Genomic DNA, 25,883 nt, shown 5'->3' with positions numbered 1-25,883 from the left:
TGTGATTCATGAAATCATACTTTGATCAGCTCTTTATTGTAACCATACAAAACACCTATAATATTTGAAAATTTGCATAAGCTAAAATATGCCAAACTATCACTACTAAAAAATTTGGTTTTAAAAGTATACATTTTAATTCAGATCACAAATCATCTTTAAAAGTAGCAGAAATAAAGAATATATTCCATAAGGTTTAATTTACCAAGTGCATTAAAAACAAAATAATAACACCTTGGCACTATGTTCATATTTTAAAGAAGTATACACATCTGAAAGAGTTTAATAAGGTATTTCATGGTATACCTTTTTATGTCCTTATACATTGGATTTAGACATATGGGTTTTAAGAATCATCAATATTTAAAATACATTTTCCCCCAAAGGTAAATTTCCTACCAAAGTAATTTACACCCTGCACTATGAAGAATTTATTTAAATTTATTAAATGTGAAATAATCATCTCAAATGTAGTAAACAAATTCCTCTTTGTTTTCATGTGCAGAAAATAAAACAGGCCATGTTTGATTAATTGTTAATAGCATCTATATAAAACATAAGTAAATGACCTATAAATATTTTAGATTACTAAAAACCTCTTCGATGTTAACAGAATCCCCATTTAGAGAAGTTCAGTAGTAATAAGGCTGATTTCTTCCTATTCATCTATTTCTTTTTGTCTTTTCCAGTCCAAATGATAATTCTTGGCACAAAAACTAAAAAAAGCAAAAAGAACTGACTGAGAGTAACAATGTGCTAAGATAATGTGCAAAGGGATCTCTAATCACTTTCTGAAAATAGTAAAACTATTATTGAAGGGTATCTACTTCATTCTTGCAAGTGAAGACTATATATGGATTTGGTAAAATTCATTACTCTTGGATTCTTCCTGTAATTTTAACATAAAGTCAACATAATTTAAGCATGAAAATCATGATTGGTTAAGGCATTTATTCAAAAACTACACTAAACTATAAAGAATCTAAGATATCAAAAGAATCCCACTCAGAGATAACCACTTTTGATACCAGAGTGATTTTTTTATTTCTATGTATTACTTTTATGTAAAATCATAAAATATACACGTGTGTGTGCATATGTATACATATACATTTTTATGCATTTTTTAAAAAACCTAACATTACTAGAACAGTTTTCCCATGTTTTCAAACAATCATCACTAATAAAACAATAAATAGCTAATAATATTTCTTTCCCCACCAATAGACATTTTAGTCATTTCCAGTTTATCACAAACACAAATGCTTTGAAGAGATTCACTACTTTTTGAACCTATAATTGTTAACCATTTAGGTATTTGCCAGAAAATTAGAAAAAGGTAGCCCATATAAAAAAAAATAAATCCACAGGTAAGCAATTCATAATGAAATACCTTTAAGAAGTTATATCTTTGCATCCCATATATTTCTTTGCATTCATTAGAATTTCAAAAAATTTATGAAGGTACTTCAAAAAGTTCGTGGCAAAATAAAATTAGAAGATAATACAATTGGTTAGAGCATGGTGTTGTAACACCAAGGTCAAGGGTTCTGATACTCTTACTGGCCAGCCACCAAAAAAAAAAAAAAAAAAGATAATACGAATGTTTCCATGAGCTTTTTGAAGACTCCTCATATACCGTAGGCTATTGAACACAGAGAAACAAATTAGGATGTTATTTATATCAGGCCAACTACTTACAAAAATGGTACTTTGCTTAATTTTCAACAATGAAAATAACTAACAAACATGCTTTAAATATTTTAAAAGCAATTACTTGCTGCTGCAGCCCTTGATATTTTTCTAGTTCTTTCTTTAATTCTTCTGAGTACCATTTTTCTTCCTAATGAAAAAAAATTTTTAATTAGCAAATTTTAAAAGATTTATTATCTGAAACACTGAAAATAAACAAGTATAATCAATTTTATTCTTACCTTAAGTGAAGCCTGTAGGTCTTGGACCTCTTGTCTCAGTAGTGTTATATCATCTCTAAACATTTATAGGGGGAGAAAGAAATTATTAGGTAATGTCCTTTAATTAACAACCTGATCTCTTAACGAATCATGGCTAGTAACCGTAAATTAATATTGTAGCTTTCTTGATTCTTGAAAAGAAAAAAAAAAAAAAAGAAACTCCTAAGGTTTTATGAATAATGGCATATATATAAAACACTTAGAAAAATAATTTTATTACTAAAGCTTATTGTTTATAAATGAAGAAACATTTTCTCATGAAAATAAATAACTGACTGTCAAGTGCCTGAGCCAGAAGCAAAATATCTTCCATTAATTTACCAACAATAAGCATCAATGGCTTCCTTCTATAGTTAGCATATAACCTAAAGTCATTAACAGAAACTATAAAATCTGCACAATCTAGTCCTTGCCTTATCACTCTCCCCTCATTCACTTAGCTCTGGCAACCCTGACTTCTTTCTCTTCCTGAGTCTGACATGCTTTTCCTCTCTGAGAATCTTCTCACATTCTGCTCCCCTCATGTAAGAATCAGAGTGACAAAGAACAGTAAGCCGACCACTCTAGGCTCTAATGCAGGAAAGAGCTTCCATAAGAAAACACATTTAGGATTATTATTCTGATGTCAGAAGTATATCTTTCTCTGTTGGACTGAAATGTATCTTACAGATATCTCCACATAGACATATGCTACAATATCATATGTAATTGTAAAACACTGAAAATATCCTAAATACTCATCAACAGGAGAATGATAAAATTCCATGCTATCATTAAAAAGAATGAAATAGCTCTAACTGCATTGATATGAAAGAAACTAAGATATAGACGAAAGAAAAAGGGGTAGAACAATGTAGAATTACTACTTTTTGTGTAATTACAGATATTTATATATTTATTTATACGTATATGGATATAAGCATATGCATATATATGCATAGACTGTGAAAGAACAGACAAGAAACTGATGAAAAGAACTAAGGGGTTAGAAGTGGCAAGAGCTCAATTTTCACCATACAACTTTTTGAACCATTTGAATTTTGCATTATGTCTATACAGTTTGAGCACCCTACTCTAAAAATCCAAATCCAAAATGCTCCAAAATCCAAAACTTCTCGAGTGCTGACATGACACTCAAAGGAAATGCCCATTGGAGCATTTTGGATTTCAGATTTTCAGACTAGGGATGCTCAATCAGGATGCATTCTGCAAATATTCCAAAATACAAAAAAATTCAAAATCCAAAACACTTCTGGTCCCAAGCATTTCAGATAAGGGATACTCAACCTGTACGATCTGTCTATATGTATATTTTAAAATCTCATCTAAAACAAAGCACTAATGCCATCAGGTTCCAGATATTTCACCAATGTTGATGGAATTCATATGTAAACTGATGAACAGAGAGCTTTAAAAGAAAAAGGTTTCATGAACTACCCAAGTCATGCAGACTTTTGATTTAAAAGACACGTCCTGCCCGTAATCACATGTTATCCAATGTGTTACAGAGGGGTAGAATGTAATTGTCATAAACTGGAAAGATGCAGGAAGTTGGGAAGAGGAGACACACTAAGAAGTAAACTTGGGTTTTCAAGATGGCGGCGGCTGCGGCGGCTGGCACGGAGTAGCTGAGGTGGAAAAGGTGGCCACTGGGCCTCAGGCAGCCGGGAAACTTGTGGACCTTCCTCTGGCCATCTCTTAAGGGAGGACTGCTGCTGCTGGCCGGTCGTGGGGGCTCAACGCCACTTTGCCCCTGGCAGGAGAGGCTGCCTCATTTACAGGCAACAGCTTTGAAGTGTGGAGCAGGAAAAGAACTGATTCTTAGCTGCAAAAGTGAGTCTTGAAACAGGGAACACGGCGCCAGGGCTGCTGTGGATGCAGCCAGGATCCCGGAGGCTGGGGCCGCACTGAAGGCGGCCAGCTGCCCTATTCAGGATTCGAGGTTTCAGGCCGGCATTAAAGAAGATTCCTGGGAGTGCCCGAGCGGCGCCGCGACTGAACAGCCCGAGGCGGCAGCGCCGAGAACACGGAAGGCAACAAACCAGAGACAGAGCGAGCGCCCGACCTGGCACAGCACTGTGAGTGATCCCTGGCACAGCTCTGTTCAGGGGGTGGATGCCCACATGGCTCCCGCCTGCACCACCAGGCCACTCACTGCCACGGTGCTGCCTCCATTTTCCCAGGTGCGGGCAGCTCCGCCCTGCTCGGCCATCACTGAGCCCATTTGCTTGGCCTGGCGCGGGGCTTTCCGGACCCTGCAGGCCGACCTCCTCTCCCACTCCCTCCCCGGTTCTCTGGCAGGGCTGGGGGTGTGGGGCGTCCCGACCAGTTTTGGGAGGGCTAGGAAGTACGGGCGGGCCGACTGTCACTCCACCACACCCTGGACTCCGGCCACGGTAAACTTCCTGTTACTGGGAGGCAGATACCATCTCTGCGACCACCAGTTTGGAAAAAAGCCTAACGAATTTCTGGTTGGGAATAGTGTGGTAGGAGAGTTCCCAGGTCCGCTTGAACCTGCCGGAGAGCAGGCTGCAGGCGGGCACTAGACTCGGTTTATACCGGGGGGATACAAAGGTGAACAAGACCCGAGAAAGATCTACACAGTGCTACAAAGGCACCCAGAGAGACAGGTCGTCTGTGCCTAGCAGAAACCTGGTAGACTTCCTGGGCGAGGCGGTGCTGAGAAGGGTCTTGAAGGCCCAGCTGATAGACGAGGGGTGCAGAAGACACGCCCCAGCCCAGCACAGTGTGCACAGAGGGGGGAGACGTGCGGCCAGGGAGGCGGAGACTCGACAGAAACCACACACCCGGTGGGGTCGCCACTGCACGATCTAACAGCCTGGGCCAGAGCACACGAAACGGGGAGAAGTCCTGTACAGAAAGTGAAAGCTCAACAGAGATCACACACCCTGTGGTACGTGATCCACCAGCCCAGCAGAGTACAAACTGACTAGAAAGGTGGATCCCCGGAGAAGCCCAAGAACCGAGGCAACCACACACACAAGACACTAGAGGCCAACTGAGCAGTCACGGCGGGAGCCATACCAAATTGGCAACCACAGCAACATCCTAGTTAGTCATTAGTCTTAAACCGGTGGACTGTGAAACCCCCTGCCACAATGAATAAATACCAAAAAAAAGACACCAGAAATACAAAAAATCAAGAAAGTACACCACCAAAAGTTAATAAATCTCATACTCTAGATCCTATAGAACAAGAAGCCCTTGAAATAACTGACAAGGAATTTCGAGTGATAATTCTAAGGAAACTGAATGAGATACAAGAAAACTCAGCTAGACATCATGATGAAATGAGGAAAAGTATACAGGATCTGAAAGAGGAAATGTACAAGGAAATCAATGTCCTGAAAAAAATGTAGCAGAACTTGCTGAACTGAAGAAGTTATTCAGCGAAATAAAAAACACAACGGAGAGTTTAACCAGCAGGCTTGTCGAAGTTGAAGAGAGAACCTCTGAACTTGAAGATGGGCTGTTTGAAATAACACAAGCAGACAAAAAGAAAGAAAAAAGAATCAAGGACATGGAAGAAAATCTGAGAGAGATATCAGACAACCTCAAGCGCTCAAATATCCGAGTCATGGGTATTCCAGAAGGGGAGGAAAATGGAGATTCCATTGAAAACATATTCAACAAAATAGTGGCAGAAAACTTCCCAGGTATAGGAAAAATCACAGATATTCAGATCCAGGAAGCTCAACGATCTCCAAACGTATTCAACCCAAAAAGGCCTTCACCAAGACATGTCATAGTCAAATTGGCAAAACTCAGAAACAAAGAGAGAATCTTAAAAGCTGCAAGAGAGAAGCGTCAAATCACCTATAAGGGAGCCCCAATCAGGTTAACATCAGACTTTTCATCACAAACCCTAAAAGCTAGAAAGGAATGGGATGATATTTTCAAAATACTAAAAGACAAAGATTGCCAGCCAAGAATACTCTACCCTGCAAGGCTATCCTTCTGAAATGAGGGGCAAATAGTATATTTCTCAGACAAACAAAAACTGCGGGAGTTCACTACCACACGACCACCCTTACAAGAAATCCTCAAGGGAGTACTGGGTTTGGTTCCTGAAAAATAACTACCACTGCCATAAAAACCTAAGAAAAATCTAAACCCGCTAGTACAATAAAAATGGCATTCATGAAGAGAAAACAAGCTAACAAAAACACTATCTACAACCTAAGGAACCAACAAACACAGAAAACAAACAGTAAATCAGAAAGCAAGGAACAAAAGACACCTAAGACAACCAAACAACCAATAAAATGCTAGGAATAAATCAACACCTTTCAATAACAACTCTTAATGTTAAAGGCTTAAATTCCCCAATTAAAAGACACAGACTGGCTGACTGGATCAAAAAGCAGGACCCAACTATATGCTGCCTACAAGAGACCCACCTCACCCATAAAGATTCACACAGACTAAGAGTGAAAGGATGGAAAAAGATTTACCATGCAAACAGAAAAGAAAAACGAGCTGGAGTGGCTATTCTTATATCTGACAAAATAGACTTTAAACTAAAAACCATAAAAAGAGACAATGAGGGACACTACTTAATGATAAAAGGACTGATCCATCAAGAAGACATAACAATCATAAATATGTACGCACCCAATGTTGGAGCAGCCAGATTTATAAAACAAACTCTATTAGACCTAAAGAAGGAAATAGACACTAATACCATAATAGCAGGGGACCTGAACACTCCACTGTCAATATTAGACAGATCATCTAGGCAAAGAATCAGTAGAGAAACACAAGATCTAAACAAGACTCTAGACCAATTGGAATTGGCAGATATCTACAGAACATTCCACCCAACAACCTCAGAATATTCATTCTTCTCATCAGCACATGGATCATTCTCCAGGATAGATCACATATTAGGTCACAAATCAAGTCTCAATAAATTCAAAAAAATTGGAATTATCCCATGTATCTTCTCAGACCACAATGGATTAAAACTAGAAATTAATAACAAACAAAACTCTGGAAACTATACAAACACATGGAAATTAAACAGCATTCTACTTAATGACATATGGGTCCAAGAAGAAATCAAGCAGGAAATCAAAAAGTTTATTGAAACTAATGAAAACAATGATACATCATACAAAAACCTGTGGGATACTGCAAAAGCAGTATTGAGGGGAAAATTTATTGCATTAAATGCTCATTTCAGAAGAATGGAAAGATGGCAAGTGAACAACCTAACACTTCACCTTAAAGAACTAGAAAAACAAGAACAATCCAATCCTAAAGTTAGCAGACGGAAAGAAATCATTAAGATCAGAGCAGAACTGAATGAAATTGAAAACCAAAAAACAATTCAAAAGATCAACGAATCAAAAAGTTGGTTTTTTGAAAAGATAAATAAAATTGACAAACCATTAGCATGGCTAACAAAAAGAAGAAGAGAGAAGACTCAAATAACAAAAATTAGAAATGAAAAAGGCGATATTACAACTGATTCATCTGAAATACAAGGAATCATTCGAGACTACTATAAACAACTATACGCCAACAAATTTGAAAATCTGGAGGAAATGGATAAATTTCTGGACACACACAAGCTCCCAAAACTGAACCGTGAAGACGTAGAAAATTTGAACAGACCAATAACAATAAAGGAGATTGAAGCTGTTATCAGAAGGCTCCCAACAAAGAAAAGCCCAGGACCAGATGGATTCACAGCAGAATTTTACCAAACATTCAAACAGGAATTGACACCGATTCTTTACAAACTATTCCAAAAGATTGAAACGGACGCAAATCTCCCAAACTCATTCTATGAAGCAAACATCATCCTGATACCAAAACCAGGTAAAGATATAACCAAAAAAGAAAACTACAGGCCGATATCCTTGATGAATATAGATGCAAAAATCCTCACTAAAATACTAGCAAACAGAATACAGCAACACATACGAAAAATTATTCATCACGATCAAGTGGGATTCATCCCAGGGATGCAAGGTTGGTTCAACATACGCAAATCAATAAATGTGATACACCATATTAATAAACTCAAACACAAGGACCATATGATCATCTCTATAGATGCTGAAAAAGCATTTGATAAAGTTCAGCACTCATTCATGACAAAGACCCTCTATAAGTTAGGTATAGAGGGAAAGTATCTCAACATAATTAAAGCCATATATGACAAACCCACTGCCAATATCATCCTGAATGGGGAAAAGCTGAAAGCTTTTCCTTTAAGAACAGGCACTAGACAAGGATGCCCACTCTCACCACTCCTATTCAACATAGTGTTGGAAGTACTAGCCAGAGCAATCAGAGAAGAGAAGGAAATAAAGGGCATCCAGATTGGAAAAGATGAAGTCAAACTGTCCCTGTTTGCAGATGACATGATCCTATATATCGAACAGCCTAAAACCTCTACAAAAAAACTCTTGGAATTGATAAATGATTTCAGCACAGTAGCAGGATACAAAATCAACACACAAAAATAAGTAGCATTTCTTTTCTCCAATAGTGAACATGCAGAAGGAGAAATCAAGAAAGCCTGCCCATTTACAATAGCCACCAAAAAAATAAAATACTTAGGAATTGAGTTAACCAAGGAGGTGAAAAATCTCTATAATGAGAACTACAAACCACTGCTGAGAGAAATTAGAGAGGATACAAGAAGATGGAAAGATATCCCATGCTCTTGGATTGGAAGAATCAACATAGTGAAAATGTCCATACTACCCAAAGTGATATACAAATTCAATGCAATCCCCATCAAAATTCCAAAGACATTTTTCTCAGAAATGGAAAAAACTATTCAGACATTAATATGGAACAATAAAAGACCACGGATAGCCAAAGCAATGCTCAGTAAAAAAAATAAAGCTGGAGGCATAACACTTCCTGACTTTAAGCTATACTACAAAGCTATAATAACCAAAACGGTATGGTACTGGCATAAAAACAGACACACTGACCAATGGAATAGAATAGAGAATCCAGAAATCAACCCACACACTTACTGCCATCTGATCTTTGACAAAGGCACCAAGCCTATTCACTGGGGAAGGGACTGCCTCTTCAGCAAGTGGTGCTGGGATAACTGGATATCGATATGCAGGAGAATGAAACTAGATCCATACCTCTCACCGTATACTAAAATCAACTCAAAATGGATTAAGGATTTAAATATACACCCTGAGACAATAAAACTTCTTAAAGAAAACATAGGGGAAACACTTCAGGAAATAGGACTGGACACAGACTTCATGAATACGACCCCAAAAGCACGGGCAACCAAAGGAAAAATAAACAAATGGGATTATATCAAACTAAAAAGCTTCTGCACAGCAAAAGAAACAATTAAAAGAGTTAAAAGACAACCAACAGAGTGGGAGAAAATATTTGCAAAATATACATCTGACAAAGGATTAATATCCAGAATATATAAGGAACTCAAACAACTTTACAAGAAGAAAACAAGCAACCCAATTAAAAAATGGGCAAAAGAGCTAAGTAGGCATTTCTCTAAGGAAGATATACAAATGGCCAACAGACATATGAAAAAATGCTCAACATCACTCAGCATCCGGGAAATGCAAATCAAAACCACATTGAGATACCATCTAACCCCAGTTAGGATGGCTAAAATCCAAAAGACTATGAACGATAAATGCTGGCGAGGCTGCGGAGAAAAAGGAACTCTCATACATTGTTGGTGGGACTGCAAAATGGTGCAGCCTCTATGGAAAATGGTATGGAGGTTCCTTAAACAATTGCAAATAGATCTACCATATGACCCAGCCATCCCACTGTTGGGAATATACCCAGAGGAATGGAAATCATCAAGTCGAAGGTATACCTGTTCCCCAATGTTCATCGCAGCACTCTTTACAATAGCCAAGAGTTGGAACCAGCCCAAATGCCCATCATCAGATGAGTGGATACGGAAAATGTGGTACATCTACACAATGGAATACTACTCAGCTATAAAAACGAATGAAATACTGCCATTTGCAACAACATGGATGGACCTCGAGAGAATTATATTAAGTGAAACAAGTCAGGCACAGAAAGAGAAATACCACATGTTCTCACTTATTGGAGGGAGCTAAAAATTAATATATAAATTCACACACACATACACACATACACACACAAACCGGGGGGGGGGGGGAAGAAGATATAACAACCACAATTATTTGAAGTTGATACAACAAACAAACAGAAAGGACATGGTTGGGGGGGAGGGAGAAGGGAGGGAGGTTTTGGTGATGGGGAGCATTAATCAGCTACAATGTATATCGACAAAATAAAATTTAAATAAATAAATAAATAAATAAATAAATAAATAAATAAATAAAAAATAAAATAAAGTTCATGCTTTTGCATGACTATCCATTCTAAAAAAAAAAAAAAAAAAGAAGTAAACTTGGACAAGTACACAGTTAACTATCTCATAAGAAATAAGAAACCAGTAAAAATTATTTAGAGCAAAAGCAATCAAATTTGCATTTTGAAAATATTATTCTGGCAGCAATATGAAGAATTAATTGGAGGAGTACAAGACTAAAGGCAGAGAGCTGACTATAAATACTATAAAATATTTCTGAGTCAGATAAGACAAGACCTAAAATAGGATGTAGCAGTGAGGATGAAAAAGGAAAAGAGAGCTGTTAAGGAAACAGAATTAACTGAACTTTGTGACAGATCAGATGGGGGCGGCAGGGACAGGTATGTAAAAATGAACACCCAATTTTCTGGCTTAAATTACTGGGTGGAGGAAAATGCTTCCATTCACCAGAAGAAGTAACTGTAGACAGGGAGCAAGTTTAGAAGGATATATAATAAACTCTGTTCTTAAAACATCAATGGTAAGGTGCCTTTACAACATCTAAGAGAAGATACCTAGTAGGTAATTTGGAAGATAACTTTAGTTTGGAGATGTTTAGGAGGAAATTATGAATGTGGATATTACTGCAGGTAGATTATGGTCATCCCTCGATATCCATGAAGGATTCGTTACAGGACTTCCCTCAGATACCAAAATCTGTGGATGCTCAAGTCTCTGATATAAAATGGTGTAGTATTTGCATACAATCTATACACATCCTTTCATGTACTTTAAATCATCTCTAGATCACTTACAATATCTAAAACAATGTAAATACTACATAAATAGTTACATTGTTTTGTTTAGGGAATAATGACAAGAAAAAAGTCTTTATGAATTCAGTACAGACGCAATTTGTTTTTTTCAGAATACTTTCAATCCATAAATGGATGAATCCGTGGATGTGGAACCCTCAGATACGGAGGGCTGACTGTATATGGAGGAAGAGCAGCACACGAAACAGATCAAGAAAGAATGATCTCAATGGTATGTTGTCTCAGAAGACTAGAACAAAAGAGAGCTAGCAGAGTCAAATTTTGCAGGGTTAGTAGGTAGTCTACAAAGATGACTGCCATCAAGTTCTTCCCTTCATATATGCAAAATCCACTGCTCCACTGAAAAACGAAGTTTACTTCTTGGCCTTTTGAATCTGAGCCAGACCTGTGACTAATTTAACCAATACAAAGTGGGAGAAGGGTTGCGGACACTTTTGTTTTGTTTGTTTTGTTTTTTATTTTGTCAATATACAATGTGGTTGATTATTGTGGCCCATTACCAAAACCTCCCTCCCACTTCCCTCCCAACAACTTCATATCTGTTCACTTGTCGTATCAACTTCAAGTAATCATAATTGTTCTGTCTTCTTCCCTCCCCCCCCCCGTTTATTTGTGTTTTTATTTATTTATTTATTTTTAGAATCCACAAATAAGTGAGAACACATGATATTTCTCTTTCTGTGCCTGACTTGTTTCACTTAATATAATTCCTTCTAGGTCTATCCATGTTGTTGCAAATGGCAGTATTTCATTCTCTTTTATAGCAGAGTACTATTCCATTGTGTAGATATACCACATTTTCCATATCCACTCATCCGATGATGGACATTTGGGCTGGTTCCAACTCTTAGCTATTGTACATAGTGCTGCAATGAACACTGTAGAACAGGTATACCTTCGACTTGATGATTTCCATTCCTCTGGGTATATTCCCAGCAGTGGGATAGCTGGGTCATATGGTAGGTCTATCTGAAATTGTTTAAGGAACCTCCATACCATTTTCCATAGAGGCTGCACCATTTAGCAGTCCCACCAACAATGTATGAGAGTTCTTTTTTCTCTGCAACCTCACCAGTGTTTATCATTCACAGTCTTTTCGATATTAGCCATCCTAACTGGGGTGAGATGGTATCTCAGTGTGGTTTTAATTTGCATTTCCCGAATGCTGAGTGATGTTGAGCATTTTTTCATGTGTCTGTTGTCCATCCATATATCTTCCTTTGAGAAATGCCTATTTAGCTCTTTTGCCCATTTTTTAATTGGGTTACTTGTTTTTTTCTTGTAAAGTTGTTTGAGTTCCTTGTATATTCTGGATATTAATCCTTTGTCAGATGTATATTTTGCAAATATTTTCTCCCACTCTGTTGGTTGTCTTTTAATTCTGTTAATTGTTTCTTTTGCTGTGCAGAAGCTTTTTAGTTTGGTATAATCCCATTTATTTACTTTTCCTTTGGTTGCCTATGCTTTTGAGGTTGTATTCATGAAGTCTGTGCCCAGTCCTACTTCCTGAAGTGTTTCTCCTATGTTTTCTTTAAGAAGTTTTATTGTTTTGGGGTGTATATTTAATTCTTTAATCCATTTTGAGTTGATTTTAGTATATGGTGAGAGGTATGGGTCTAGTCTCATTCTCCTGCATATGGATATCCAGTTATCCCAGCACCATTTACTGAAGAGGCAGTCTTTTCCCCAGTGTATAGGCTTGGTGCCTTTGTCAAAAATCAGATGGCTGTAGGTGTGGGGGTTTATTTCTGGATTCTCTATTCTATTCCATTGATCAGTGTGTCTGTTTTTATGCCAGTACCATGCTGTTTTGGTTATTATAGCTTTGCAATATAGTTTGAAGTCAGGTAGTGTTATGCCTCCAGCTTTATTTTCTTTTGCTCAGAATTGCTTTGGCTATGCATAGTCTTTTGTTATTCCATATAAATGTCTGGATAGTTTTTTTTCCATTTCTGAGAAAAATGTCATTGGAATTTTGATGGGGATTACATTGCATTTGTATATCACTTTGGGTAGTATGGACATTGTCACAATGTTGACTCTTCCAATCCAAGAGCATGGGATAGCTTTCCATCTTCTTGTGTCCTCTTTAATTTCTCTCAGCAGGGGTTTGTAGTTCTCATTATAGAGATTTTTCACCTCCTTGGTTAACTGTATTCCTAAGTATTTCATATTTTGGTGGCTATTGTAAATGGGCAAGCTTTCTTGGTTTCTCTTTCTGCACATTCACTACTGGAGAATAGAAATGCTACTGATTTTTGTGTGTTGATTTTGTATCCTGCAACTTTGCTGAAATCATTTATCAATTCCAAGAGTTTTTTTGTAGAGTCTTTAGGCTGTTCGATATATAGGATCATGTCATCTGCAAACAGGGACAGTTTGACTTCATCTTTTCCAATCTGGATGCCTTTTATTTCCTTCTCTTCTCTGATTGCTCTAGTTAGTACTTCCAACACTATGTTGAATAGGAGTGGTGAGAGTGGGCATCCTTGTCTAGTTCCTGTTCTTAAAGGAATAGCTTTCAGCTTTTCCCCATTCAGGATGATATTGGCAGTGGGTTTATCATATATGGCTTTAATTATGTTGAGATACTTTCCATCTATACGTAACTTGTAGAGAGTCTTTATCATGAATGAGTGTTGAATTTTATCAAATGCTTTTTCAGCATCTATAGAGATGATCATATGGTCCTTGTGTCTGATTTCATTGATATGGTGTATCACATTAATTGATTTGCATATGTTAAACCAACCTTGCAGCCCTGGGATGAATCCCACTTGATCATGATGTATAATTTTGCGTATGTGTTGCTGTATTCTGTTAGTTGCTGACACTTTTGAATCAAGCCTAAAGAAGATTGGCAGCTTCTGCTTCTTTTGTCTTGGAATGCTCTTTCTTGGAGCCCAATTGCCAGTTTCTAAGTCCTAGCAGCCATATAGAGAGGCCCATATGAAGGAGAAAGGAGGCCCCTGGCTTATAGCCCCAGCTGAAATGTGAACCCATTTTGGAGCTTCTGGCCTTCCCAACACCCCAGTCTACCTCACTTAAAGCAGAAGAACCAGTCAGTCAATCCAAAGAATCATAAGAAGTAATAAACTATTAAACCACTAACTAAGCTTTGGGTGGATGTTACCCAGTAATAGATAACCAGAATAGAAGTTAAGTAAAGTAAGAACTGAAAATAATCCAGGTTATTATTAGCCTTTCAAGGAGCAATTTCAGGAGAATGGTAGGGCAGAAGGGTCTCAGTAAGCTCAACACTAAATGAAAAGTTAAGAAGAACAAGGGTAGACTGTAGATGCTTTTATGTTGAAAGTTCATATACCAGACATGGTCTAATTCATAGCTAAAAAAGCAACTCTGTTAAATTGATATTAGATATAAAAACATTTATAATGTGATTTAATATAACTATATATTTTTTATCTGTTTCCTAACAAATGACAAAAGAATAGTAGCTAAAATCATTAACTAACACATAAAAATACCAAAGAACATTAATAGTCATGTAAAAGGGAAAATCCATTCTTCCCAAAAGCACTGCTTTTCCCACATATTTTAATAAATTAAAACAACCACATTTTATAGTTCTACATTATCTATCAACCACAAAGTTATATAGGCATAATTCTTTTCCTTTATATAGTATTCTTTGTGTTGCAGCAGATCAACCAAGAAGTATTTTCTTCTAAGGAAAGCATGAAAAAAAATTTTTTAGAAGTAGAATGGAATCAAGCTTTATCCTTTAGTGGGGGTAAAAGACAAGAGTTCTCACCAATAGCACAAGAAAAGCAAAGTTACATTGCTGAATGATGTTTTAAGAAGTTATATTTTAGTTTTAGTTCACAAAATGTCCAAACTTCCAAAAAGCAGTATGTGTGGGTGTACTTATTATACTGGTAATTATAAATAAAATTTTTTAAATTTTACATTAAATTTTAATTCTTGGCTAAATTCATTATTTTAACATCTTACTGTAAAATCATCTAAACAAAGCAGATCATTCTTTATTAAACAGGATATGCTAAATAAAATTTAACTTTCTTTTGCTAACTCACAATCTTCATTAAAAACATAACCTCTATAACATGTTGTAGATGTTGGTGTAGATAGTTGCTGATCAAGGACTGAATAGGTTATAAGGGAGGAAGGCCATGTTAAATGAGGACAGATTTAAATGAAATAATACAAAACACTACTATTCTCGCGAACTAATTAATCATGATTAAATAATAATATCACATGCACATCCCATAACAACGCTACACTTCAAAACTATCATACTGTACCGCTTCAAAGCAAGATCAGCCTCTCCTCCATGACTTGAATCATTACCAGCATCATGAACTGCCTCGTAGTGTTTGAAAAGTTCATCAGCAGATTCAAGAGATTTCATACACTGGGGACATATGAAGCCCTACAGAAAGAGGCAGAACAAGGGTTCAAAATATGATATTTAATACTGCAAAATAACAATTTGCTTATTATGAAATATAGCCAATGTCTCATTCATATCAATGGTGCCATTAAGTAAATTGCAAGTTTTGGTGTTAAGCCCAAATTCTCATACTATGCAAAGGTACTTCACTGTCTAATTTGGTTGTAGTTTACAAAATATAAAGAAAACCTTATCTTTTACATTGAATACATTAATGGCTAAGTACCAAATTCTAATCTATGTTAGTTCTGAGCCAGAAGATTAGTTGAGAAGATTTGCCATCATATCCTTCCTCTCTTTGGATATCCCCATCAATAAAATAATATCTGCTCTAATCTACTTCATAGGAAAAAAAAAAAAATTAAGACAATGAAGCACTCTGATCATGGAGGAAAGAAAGTTACATAGTAAATCATTCAAAATTACTACAGAATTCAGATTCCTACAATGGTTGAGAAGTATTCCACTCAGTAAATTTCCTTGCTAACCCAAGGTTAACACAGTAAAAGCCCAAATTTAATGTACAGTCCCATAAAATATAAAAAACATCATTAATCCCCAAATTAGTATATGGTTAAGAATATCAACTAGTGTACTGTGTTAAAGATGCTGATATAGATCTGTGTTTTACAAATATTTGGTGGCAATTCATTCATGAATCATAAAATGAACTTATTGGGTTGCAACTTTTTTTTAGTAATACTCTATGACAGAATTTATTAATTTATTATATGTAGTAAGAATAAATAATGTTTTATTAACTTTTGTTTTGAGATGACAAAAAAGTGTGTTTCTCATACTGGTGCCATCAAAAAAATTTGAGAAGCACTGATATAGATAGTTCTTAGATGTAGAATAGAATGAGTAATAATAATAGTAATAATAATTACTGTTTTATTGAGTATATGCTCTGTCAGGCACTTTCCCTACACAATCTCATTTAAATCTCAAAACTCTTTATTAAGTATTATTGTCTCCATTTTATAAAAGAGGAAATTAAACCGCAGAAAAGTTAAATGACTTTCCTAAGGTAACAAACCTAAATAAACCAGAATATGCACACGTCTGTTGAACAAATCCACGTTCTTTCCAGAATGCTATGCTATCTTTTGGACTCACTGACTCACACTTAAAAGTGACTGCCTTAAAATAAACCATTTTATCTGCTAAACTTTCAGTGACTTTATTCAATAAGTATTTATTGATTATAATTTCAAGTGTTGTAATAGTCCTGTGGGAGATACAAATAATAAAATAAAGTCTCAGCCTTCAAAGAACTGAGAAGGCAGAATGTACACATAAGAAAAAAAAATACCTTTTTTCATGAGACAGAATTAACAATTAGCCAGATGGCATTAAAGCTTATATTGTAGGGGTACCTGACTCCAAAATAAATTAGCAAATCAAGGCTAAAATAGCTTTCTCTCCAATTTTTTGTTGGTCCTACAGAAAATTATTTGCTCAACTTCTATCTCCTTCAAGTTGTCAGTAGTATTCAAAATATTGCACATTATTTCAGCATCATTAACCCAATATACAATAGAAATCTCTCTCAACTTTACTCTTTAAATCATTTGCATTCAAACATTTTTATGGATAATAAAGTAGTAGTTCTCCATATTTTACATACACACACCCCATGCCATGGGTTTTGAAGAGGCCTTCCTCCAAAATCTTACTTTTAAAAAGTATTACCAGATATCAATTCTGAAAATACTAACAGCCCATCTTTCACCCTAATCAACAGAATATCTTCATGTAATCTATCCTGCAGAAGCATTTCATGTGCTAAAGACTATTTCGGTTCATTCATTAAATCAAAGATAAAATCATGATTAGCAAAAACTGGTTAAAGTTATTACAGATACAATTCTGCTAGTTCAAGGTAGCAAAAAAATAAACTTGTTTTGCTTTCATCAAGTATACTACAATTCTAAAATGCTCATCTATTACAGATACAAAAACAAAATGGAATGTGTATAAGGGTGGTGCTTCAGTGTATTTCCTCTCTGTAAGCAACAAGTAAATACATTAAGAATTTGAAAGTTCTATGGAAAGTAAGTTTTGCTTTATGGAAATCTACAGCTTTTACATCCAGGAAAAGTTATCTTGTCTTCATTCTATAAAACCCAAACCATGATTCCCTTTAAAGATCATTGTTCCCCAAGGCTCTCTCATTGATCTCTCCCTCTTCTGATTCCATATTCTCCCTTGAATATAATAATGGAAATGGTTCCAACTATCACTTACATGCTGATGACTTCCAAATCCATATATCAAGCCAAGGACTCTATCCAGAATTATTCTGGATCTATATATCCAACAACATACATCTCTACCTGCATCCCACAGGCAACTCAAATACAACAAATTCAAGACTCACCTCATTTCTCAAACCTCCTTTTCCCACCAATATCCATCTTTCACCCCAAATAGAAACCTAAAAATTATTGTAAACTACTTTGCCCTCTGTCTCATTTCTAATAAAATGCTAAGATTAAACATTCCTCCTTTCCATCTTCTCATCTCCATCCTCACTGCAGCTGCCGTTGTTCAGACATTCAGTATCTCTTGTCCAGACTACTGCAATAACATTCCTGCAAGTAGTGCTCCCATATCTAATCTCACCTCTCCCTAATTAATCTTCCACAAAGCTGCCAGAGGAATCTTTCTAAAATATATTCTTCAATATTCTTTCCAGACCTTGTATGCCATCAATATGACATACAAGGTCATGCATGACTATTCTAATGATCTATACAGTCTGATCTCCAGACACCTCTCACTTTATACAACATGATTCAACAATACTAAAGTACCTACGTTTCCCTAATCACATCATGATATCTCAAATTTCTGTGCCTTCGCATATATTGCTTTTTACCTCCAGCAGCATCCCCATTAGCTTGTCAAGTTCCTACATTCACTATAACAAAAAACACATTGGATCTTTTCATCTATATTTCCCTAATGGCTACGGTAGTTCTCTTGAACATATTATATATTTTCTACATTGTATATTTATTTACTGAAATATGAATGAACCTGGAAGTGTAGAACTTGGCGAAAAAAAAACAGAATATCTTTAACAGCTTACAGGTTCTAAAATCTTCCAAGGGACAAAATGAACTAAATACTAAGTACTATGAGCATGTAAAAACTAAAAATAAATAAATAAAAACCTCTATTCTTTCATTTTGTGCTGATGCAAAAAATGCATATCCTCATTTATCATTTATGTGCATTATGTGGCACAATCAAGGCTCACTGATTATTGGGGATACTGATATGTAGACAAATATTACCATACAATGCTATAATACAAGTACATATAAAGAACTACAGCAACACAGAGAAGTAGTATCCAACTCTGCCTGTGGTAGCAGTTAATGCTTTATAAAAAATACATACAAACATACATACATGTTAGGTTTGTATCTCAACTCCATCCTCACTGTAGCTGCATATTATGTGTGTGCGTATGTATACATACATGTAAATATATGTATATGAGACATTGGAATTAGGTACTAAAGAATGAGTAGGAGTTTACCTGGCAGAGATAAAAGAAAGGCATTCTAAGCAAATAGAGAAGCATGAACAAAAGTGCAGGAAGCACTATGAACATAGTCATGCTGTACTTGAGAAACAGAGGGCTTCTAGGTGTGTTCTCATCACAAGCCCAGAGTTAAGGGCAGGGGCAATGAATGCAATGATCTCCTGTGAAACTCCTGAAATAAGTGAAGACAGTAGTGTTGAAGATGTGCCTTTGGACATCAGAATAATGCCATTAGGCTCTAGAGATATTTGTTCCTCAGCATTGTCTTCTGAATGAATAAATGCTCCCAGCCTGTATGTTAATCTAGCTGGTGTTGTTCTCTCTTTCTTCAGAGCCATCCAACTACCATCATGTTTTATTATGGCTCTACATTATGCTTAATTTGTCATTCTTATAACTTCTGCCCGGTAACTGTTGTACAATACTAGTTGACATGCCTTTGGTGCAACAGCACATGAACCCCTATAATATTTAGACTGTCATTTCTCTTTTGCATGTCAACTTCTGCTAGTAACTAGAAAACAAATTCTACAGTGTTCCTCAGAGAATCTACATCCCTATTACACTATTTAACCTTTACAACTTTGGCTTTTTGAGTGTTGTCTCTACTTCCAGGTTTCGGCTCTAGATATGTAAGAATGCCAGAAAGCTAATAATCACATTAAAGCATGCCATACCTTCTTAAACCTTCCAAACATTAACAGGTTAATACTCCAGAAAGAAATGATTCATTTCTAAAGAGAAATTTTAGAAATAAGTAGTATATATTTTATTATAGAAATATTCCATGTACTTGAATTTTCCATATGATTAGAGTAAAACTTAAACTTTGGGACATTTCTGATAAAAATAAATCTTACTGAAATACATGTATTTCCTTACCTCCTTTAATAGATATTAAACCTTTGCTTGATGTCTGAGAGACATAAATCTTAATCATTGAATGGATGTCTTCTACTTTATTACTTCTGGCGGGCCTCTTTAATTCCTGTATACATATTTTATAGTTTTTCCTATATCCTGTCTTGTATTTCAAAAATTCTTAGTATACTATTTCTAAAAATGCTAGCCTGGTATGGATGAGAGGGGCAGATTAAGAAAGAAAGAAAAAAAAGAGTTTATTAAAACCACATCACTCATTTAAAATAAAAGCAAAATAAGCTTAGAATGAGTGCCTGAGGGATATCCCATGAACAGAGAGCATGATCATTAGTTCATGAACTTTGTGATACTAATTCTGGATACAAGAAATTCCTTCTCTATTTATTTTTTCCAAACTATCTCCAAGGGGATAGAGGTTGCTAGATAGATAAATTTCAGAGAAGGACTGTTAGTAACAATAAAATACTAAAAATAGCCAGCTACATTAATTTACCTTAATCATTCCAAATTTGTCACCAACTTCCAAAAAACACAGATTACTTAAGATTAAAAACAATAAACTCCTTACTCTTAGAGTTGGGTTATCTGTAATAGCTTTTCAGATCCATTGCAGCTAAGAAATTACCTAACTTGATACTTAACGGTAATCCTGTTATACAAGTGTCATTTTAGTTAAAAGAGAGGCTCTTATTTAAGTGACAAGTGGGTGAGATTGCTACTTTTGGTTTTGGCTAACCCATAAAGAAGAAAAATGGACCTATACCTACTAGAAGGTGAAATGCTAAGCAAATTTCCAAGAATTTTTTATGCCTCCATTTCTGCTTGCACTGCTCTAGCTAGTTTAATTGGTATCATCTGACATGCACCCATTTTCCCTACCACCCTAGAGAATGTTTTGTTTAACTGTTCCCCTGTGAAGTTTTTTCTGCCTTTCCCTATGTTGAATTAGTCACTGTATTCTTTTTGCAAATAATATCTATCACAGAAACTTCCTGGGGTAGAGATCATCTTTATTTTATTTATTTATTTTTTTTTTTGGAGATCATATATTATTCACTTTTTTAACTCCTTCAGCAACCAAAATACCTGCTACATAAGAGGTACTCCATTAATATGTTAAATAAGTGAATGTGAGATTGTTTTCCTATATATATGTATTTGCCTTATAGAAAAAGTCAGTTATATTTTTTGGCCTTTCCTGATACAAAAAGTTTCATTTTTTGATAAGATCTGTAAAAGAATCAAAAAGGCTGTTTCTCTTTTTCCTTAGAATACTATAGTGATTTTTCAAAGAAACAGATATATCAGAATTATCTGAGAAATTCTTTCCAGCCTAAAAATGGACAACATTTCCCCTCACTTGCTCCCATCCTCAGCCTAGATACATACCAGAGCCACACTACTGAGAAATATTTTTGGGGTGGTCCACTGTTACTGTTGAGAGTGTGTCATTCTGTCACCTCCCAAATAAGGACAGTAATTATTCATATGCAAAGTCCTCTTTCTATGTAAGAGCAAAGTATTTTAGCCTAACGCATTTTAATACATTCATTGATAAAACATAACAAAATAATAAAGATATAACTTACAAATGTTGAAATATCATTCATTTTATATTTCAAATGTTATGGCAAAATTTATGCAAAAATATTAACTTAAACTTTTATATTTATTTAAAAATTCACAAAAAGACAGCTGCAAACAGTAAGAGAAATCAGTAAGAGAAGTCTAAGCAGACTTCCTAAGAGCCTCTTGTCCTTATTGAACCTTCCTTTAAGCATGCATAATTAAAGCAATCCATATTCCCGTGCAGCATAAAAAGTTAAGCAACACCGAAACAAGGAAAAACAAAGCTATTTTGAGCAACCCATAACCAAGCTGCTAAAACAAAATATACAGGACCCACAGTAACACTGGAGTCATTAAGAAGTTCCTGTCCTCTTGTTTCATTTTCAGCGTGTACTTTCTGGTAATGCTCCGACAAATCAATAGCAGTTATACATCTTTTCATACACAATGGGCAGATGAAACCCTGTGAAATAACAACTTTTAGAAGGATATACATAAAAAGTTTTTTATAAAACAAAATACAGACAACATAAATAGATATAACAGGAAAATAATTAGGATATCTCTTTTTGGTATATGTAAGGAAAATTTTTAAGAAGTAACTGTGCAAAAGGTGAAAGATCTATCCAAAGTAGACTTTCTAAAATTAGTTCCCATCCTTATGCTATAAATTGCATTGGTTCAATTATTTTATGAAAATTGGTTGCCTTGGTTGGAAAATTCTTTTGTTCATGACACTTCTTTAATTCTTTGTTTATGACATTTTGTCCTTACTTATCTGAGACCTATTACTGGTAAGCTGGCTTTTATTTTAAAGAAAGAAATCACTGGCAGGTATAACAAATACTTTTATGTTATATAATGTTCTCAACATAGAAGTTCTCTTAATGAAAGCAATTTTTAGTTTTAACCATATGCCACTAGCCTGAGATCCCATTCTTGCTCACACCCATAATTCCCAGGACATCCTAGATGATCCTTCCTTCTAATTTTCTGAGCCAAATAAAATCATTTTAAAACAATCTCTCAAATTCCCTATATCAATATCTCTATTTTAAAACATGGCCTGCTACACTGATCTATGGCTTGAGGTTTTGTCAGACAAGAATAGCAGAAGGAAAAAAAAACAAAAAGAATAGTAGAAGGATGACAGAATAAGGGAATTGAGAGTATCGAGGAGACAGAAAATAAAATGAAGATAGTAGTGAGGACAAAAGGATACAACATCATGAGCTTTAGTGTCAAAAATAGATGTGAATTTGGGTCTAAACCAATGCTGATTATATGACCATAAGGAAATCTCTTTACTTTGCTAAGTGTCAGTTTCCCCATCTATAAAATGAGGCTAATACTAGTACCTATTCTTCTAGAGTTATTGTATACATAAAATGCTTAGTACAATACCTGAGACATTGTAAATGCTCAACAGATAATAACTGTCATTAAATGTGTGTTTAGAGATGAAAGGAAATTAAGCCAGGAAAGGACTGAGAGAGTAGAAGAAAAGATAGCAATTAAAAACCTGTATTGGGCTGGCCAGTTAGCTCAGTTGGTTAGAGCACAATGTTATAACACCAAGGTCAAGAGTTTGGATCCTCATACTGGCCAGCTGCCAAAAATAAAAATTAAAAATTAAAAATTAAAAAATAAAAAACCTGAATTACTCAAAAAGGCCAAAGAAAGTAAGTAATGAGAGTATGAGAAAGTAAGTTTTTGAGAGGATAGACAATTATGGTTAAAAAAAATGGGAAGATATGATTTTAATACTTCAGGTAAAACTATTCTGCCTGATGATAAAGTAGAAGGTATTGCCATGGAATTGAGTACATAAAAAAAGATAATAAATATCACTGACATTGACAACATTAAGGAACTGTGAAGTTAGGATATTCCTTGAGTCATAAAATCATTTAGATAATAGCAAGGAAGGAGAGGAAGACTACAAACAAGATTCCAAAGTGGGAAGCAAGACAGAGTAGCAACTAAGAGGAAGGTTTGAGTCCTGGACTCACATCACTCTTAGCTGCTGTGTGACCTTCAATTTCTTCATCTTTTAAGTGGGATAACAACACCTACTTCATATGGATCTCATGACAATTAAGTGAGATAGTACATGCAAAGCACTTATCATAGTACCCAGCACAAAGAAAACATTCAATAAATGCCAGCTATCATAACTATCACTATCCCTTTTTTTAACAGTCTTTAAAGGAGATTATCCAGGGGATTAAAGTGAGGAATGTGAACTCCCTTTTTTTAATTGATGAAAATGTAGTCTTCAAGAGAACACAGATCAAATAGCTAGAACTACAGAATATTATTCTTTAAAAGACATTTTGTTCTGTTTTCTTTTCTTTTTGCCACCACAGCTTTATGCTGCCTTTCACTTTTCTCTCATTTGTTTACTGTGAGTTTCTACGTACAATCACTCAATCATTCATTCGAAAAGTATTTACCGAACTTGATTACTATGTTCTAGTCATTATGCTATGCCGCTGGGAATACAATGGTAAGTAAAGCAAAGTCCAACCTTCAAGAAGCTTACAGGCTTCTTGTAAATGTTACCCCCAAAATAATTACATTTTATACCCCAGTAATCTGAAAATCCTATTAGATGTACATTGAAAATGTACCCAAAATTTCAGTATCTCTACTGTTATCACTCTAATCTAAGCCACCATCACATCGCACCCGGATCACTGAAATAGCCTGCTAATAGTCTCTCTGCTTCTTACCCTACTAACAGTTTATTTTCAACACAGCAGCCAGACTGTATCCTAGAAAAACATAAATCAAAACTTGTCATTGCCCTCCTCAAAACTCTCTAATGGCTTCCTATCTCACTAAGAGTTAAAAAACTAAAGTCTGTCTTATAGTCTACAAGGCCCTACAAGAGGCGGGCCTGGTTACCTCACTGTTCCAGTCTCCCCTCACAAACTGTGCTAGAGCCACACTGGCCTCCTGACTGATTTTTCAACATGCCAGGCATGCTCCTACCTCAGAGACTTTCTACTCGCTCCACATGCTTGGAACAGCATTTGCCCCAGATATCCACCATTTCCTCACTTCTTTCAGTCATTTATGAGTTACTCCCTTCTCAGAGAAGTCTTTCTTCCCTGACAACTATTTAAAATTGCAGCCACCCAAAACACTTTGTATGCCCCCTTTCCTGCTTTAGGTTTCTCAATAACACCAACTGATTACCTTGATAGATTTTTAAGTATTTTTTTTTTTTTGGCCTGTTTCCACCTGCTTGAATATAAACTCCACCAGGATAAATATTTTTTACTATTTATTCACTGCAATATCTCCAGCATACAGAACAGTGTCTAGCAACGATAAAAATCTGATAAATAAATGAATCTCAGAATAATACCCTAGTCTCCCCTCACCCTTGGTTTTGCTTTCCACAGTTTCAGTTACCTGCAGTCAACCACAGTCTGAAAATATTAAATGAAAAATTCCAGAAATGAACAATTCACAAATGTCAAATTACAAACCATTCTGAGAAGCGTGATGAAATCTCATGACGCTCAGTCCTCACTACACATAAATCATCCCTTTGTCCAGCATATCCACGCTGAAGCTGCTACCTGCCCATTAGTCACTTACACAGTATTGCAGTGCTTGTGTCCAAGTAACTCTTATTTTACTTAATAATGGCTCCAAAGCACAAGAGGATTGTTGCTGGAAATTCAGATATGCCAAAGAGAAGCTGTAAAGTGCTTCCTTTAAATGAAAAGGTGAAAGTTATCAACTTGACAAGGAAAGAAAAAAATCATATGCTAAAGTTGCTAAGATCAAGGCTAAGAACAAATCTATCCATTAAATTGTAAAGAAGAAAAAAGAAATTGGTGCCAGTTTTGCTGTTGCACCTCAAACTGCAAAAGTTATGGCCACAGTGCATAAGTGATTAGTTAAGATGGAAAAGGAATTAAATTTGTTGATGAAAGACATGAACAGAAACATATTCTAGGGCTGGCCAGTTAGCTCAGTTGGTTAGAGAATGGTGCTGATAACACTGAGGTCCTGGGTTCAGTCCCTGTACTGGCCAGCCACCACAAACACAGAAACATATTCTAAATGACAACAATCGGGTACAGTACTATGTGAGGTTTTAAGCATCCACTAGGGGTCTTGGAACATATCCCCCCATGTGTAAGGGGAAACTACTGTGTAACCTAAATGTGTGCGTTTAGAGGAAGGAGTGGAAGGGACAAACAAGCAGATAAGAGAAGTGTTTAAGACAGCTGTGCCACAAGTGCAAATACCCTGTGGCAGCAAAAAGAAATGC

The 25,883-nt window shown here is 35.7% G+C and overlaps 1 protein-coding gene across 5 annotated transcripts in view; it reads right to left on the bottom strand.

Annotated features, from left to right (window-relative positions):
- EEA1 (early endosome antigen 1) overlaps positions 1-25,883 on the bottom strand; it is a 146,012-nt gene that overhangs the window by 81,125 nt on the left and 39,004 nt on the right. For 2 of the 5 annotated variants that reach the window (XM_063075157.1, XM_063075158.1), the window contains exons 3-6: positions 21,927-22,052; positions 15,431-15,558; positions 1,935-1,989; positions 1,778-1,843 (exon numbers count right to left, since the gene is read on the bottom strand). In XM_063075157.1, coding sequence (XP_062931227.1) covers positions 1,778-1,843; positions 1,935-1,989; positions 15,431-15,558; positions 21,927-22,052 — 375 coding nt within the window. Of the gene's footprint in view, positions 1-1,777; positions 1,844-1,934; positions 1,990-15,430; positions 15,559-20,020; positions 20,081-21,926; positions 22,053-25,883 lie in introns of those variants that run through there. The other 3 variants (XM_063075160.1, XM_063075159.1, XM_063075161.1) reach the window with 3 other exon arrangements.

Source organism: Cynocephalus volans, chromosome 12 (assembly GCF_027409185.1).
Source record: "Cynocephalus volans isolate mCynVol1 chromosome 12, mCynVol1.pri, whole genome shotgun sequence".
NCBI lineage: Eukaryota > Metazoa > Chordata > Mammalia > Dermoptera > Cynocephalidae > Cynocephalus > Cynocephalus volans.
The sequence above is the reverse complement of the archived record's forward strand: the minus strand, read 5'-3'. Positions and strand labels throughout refer to the sequence as shown.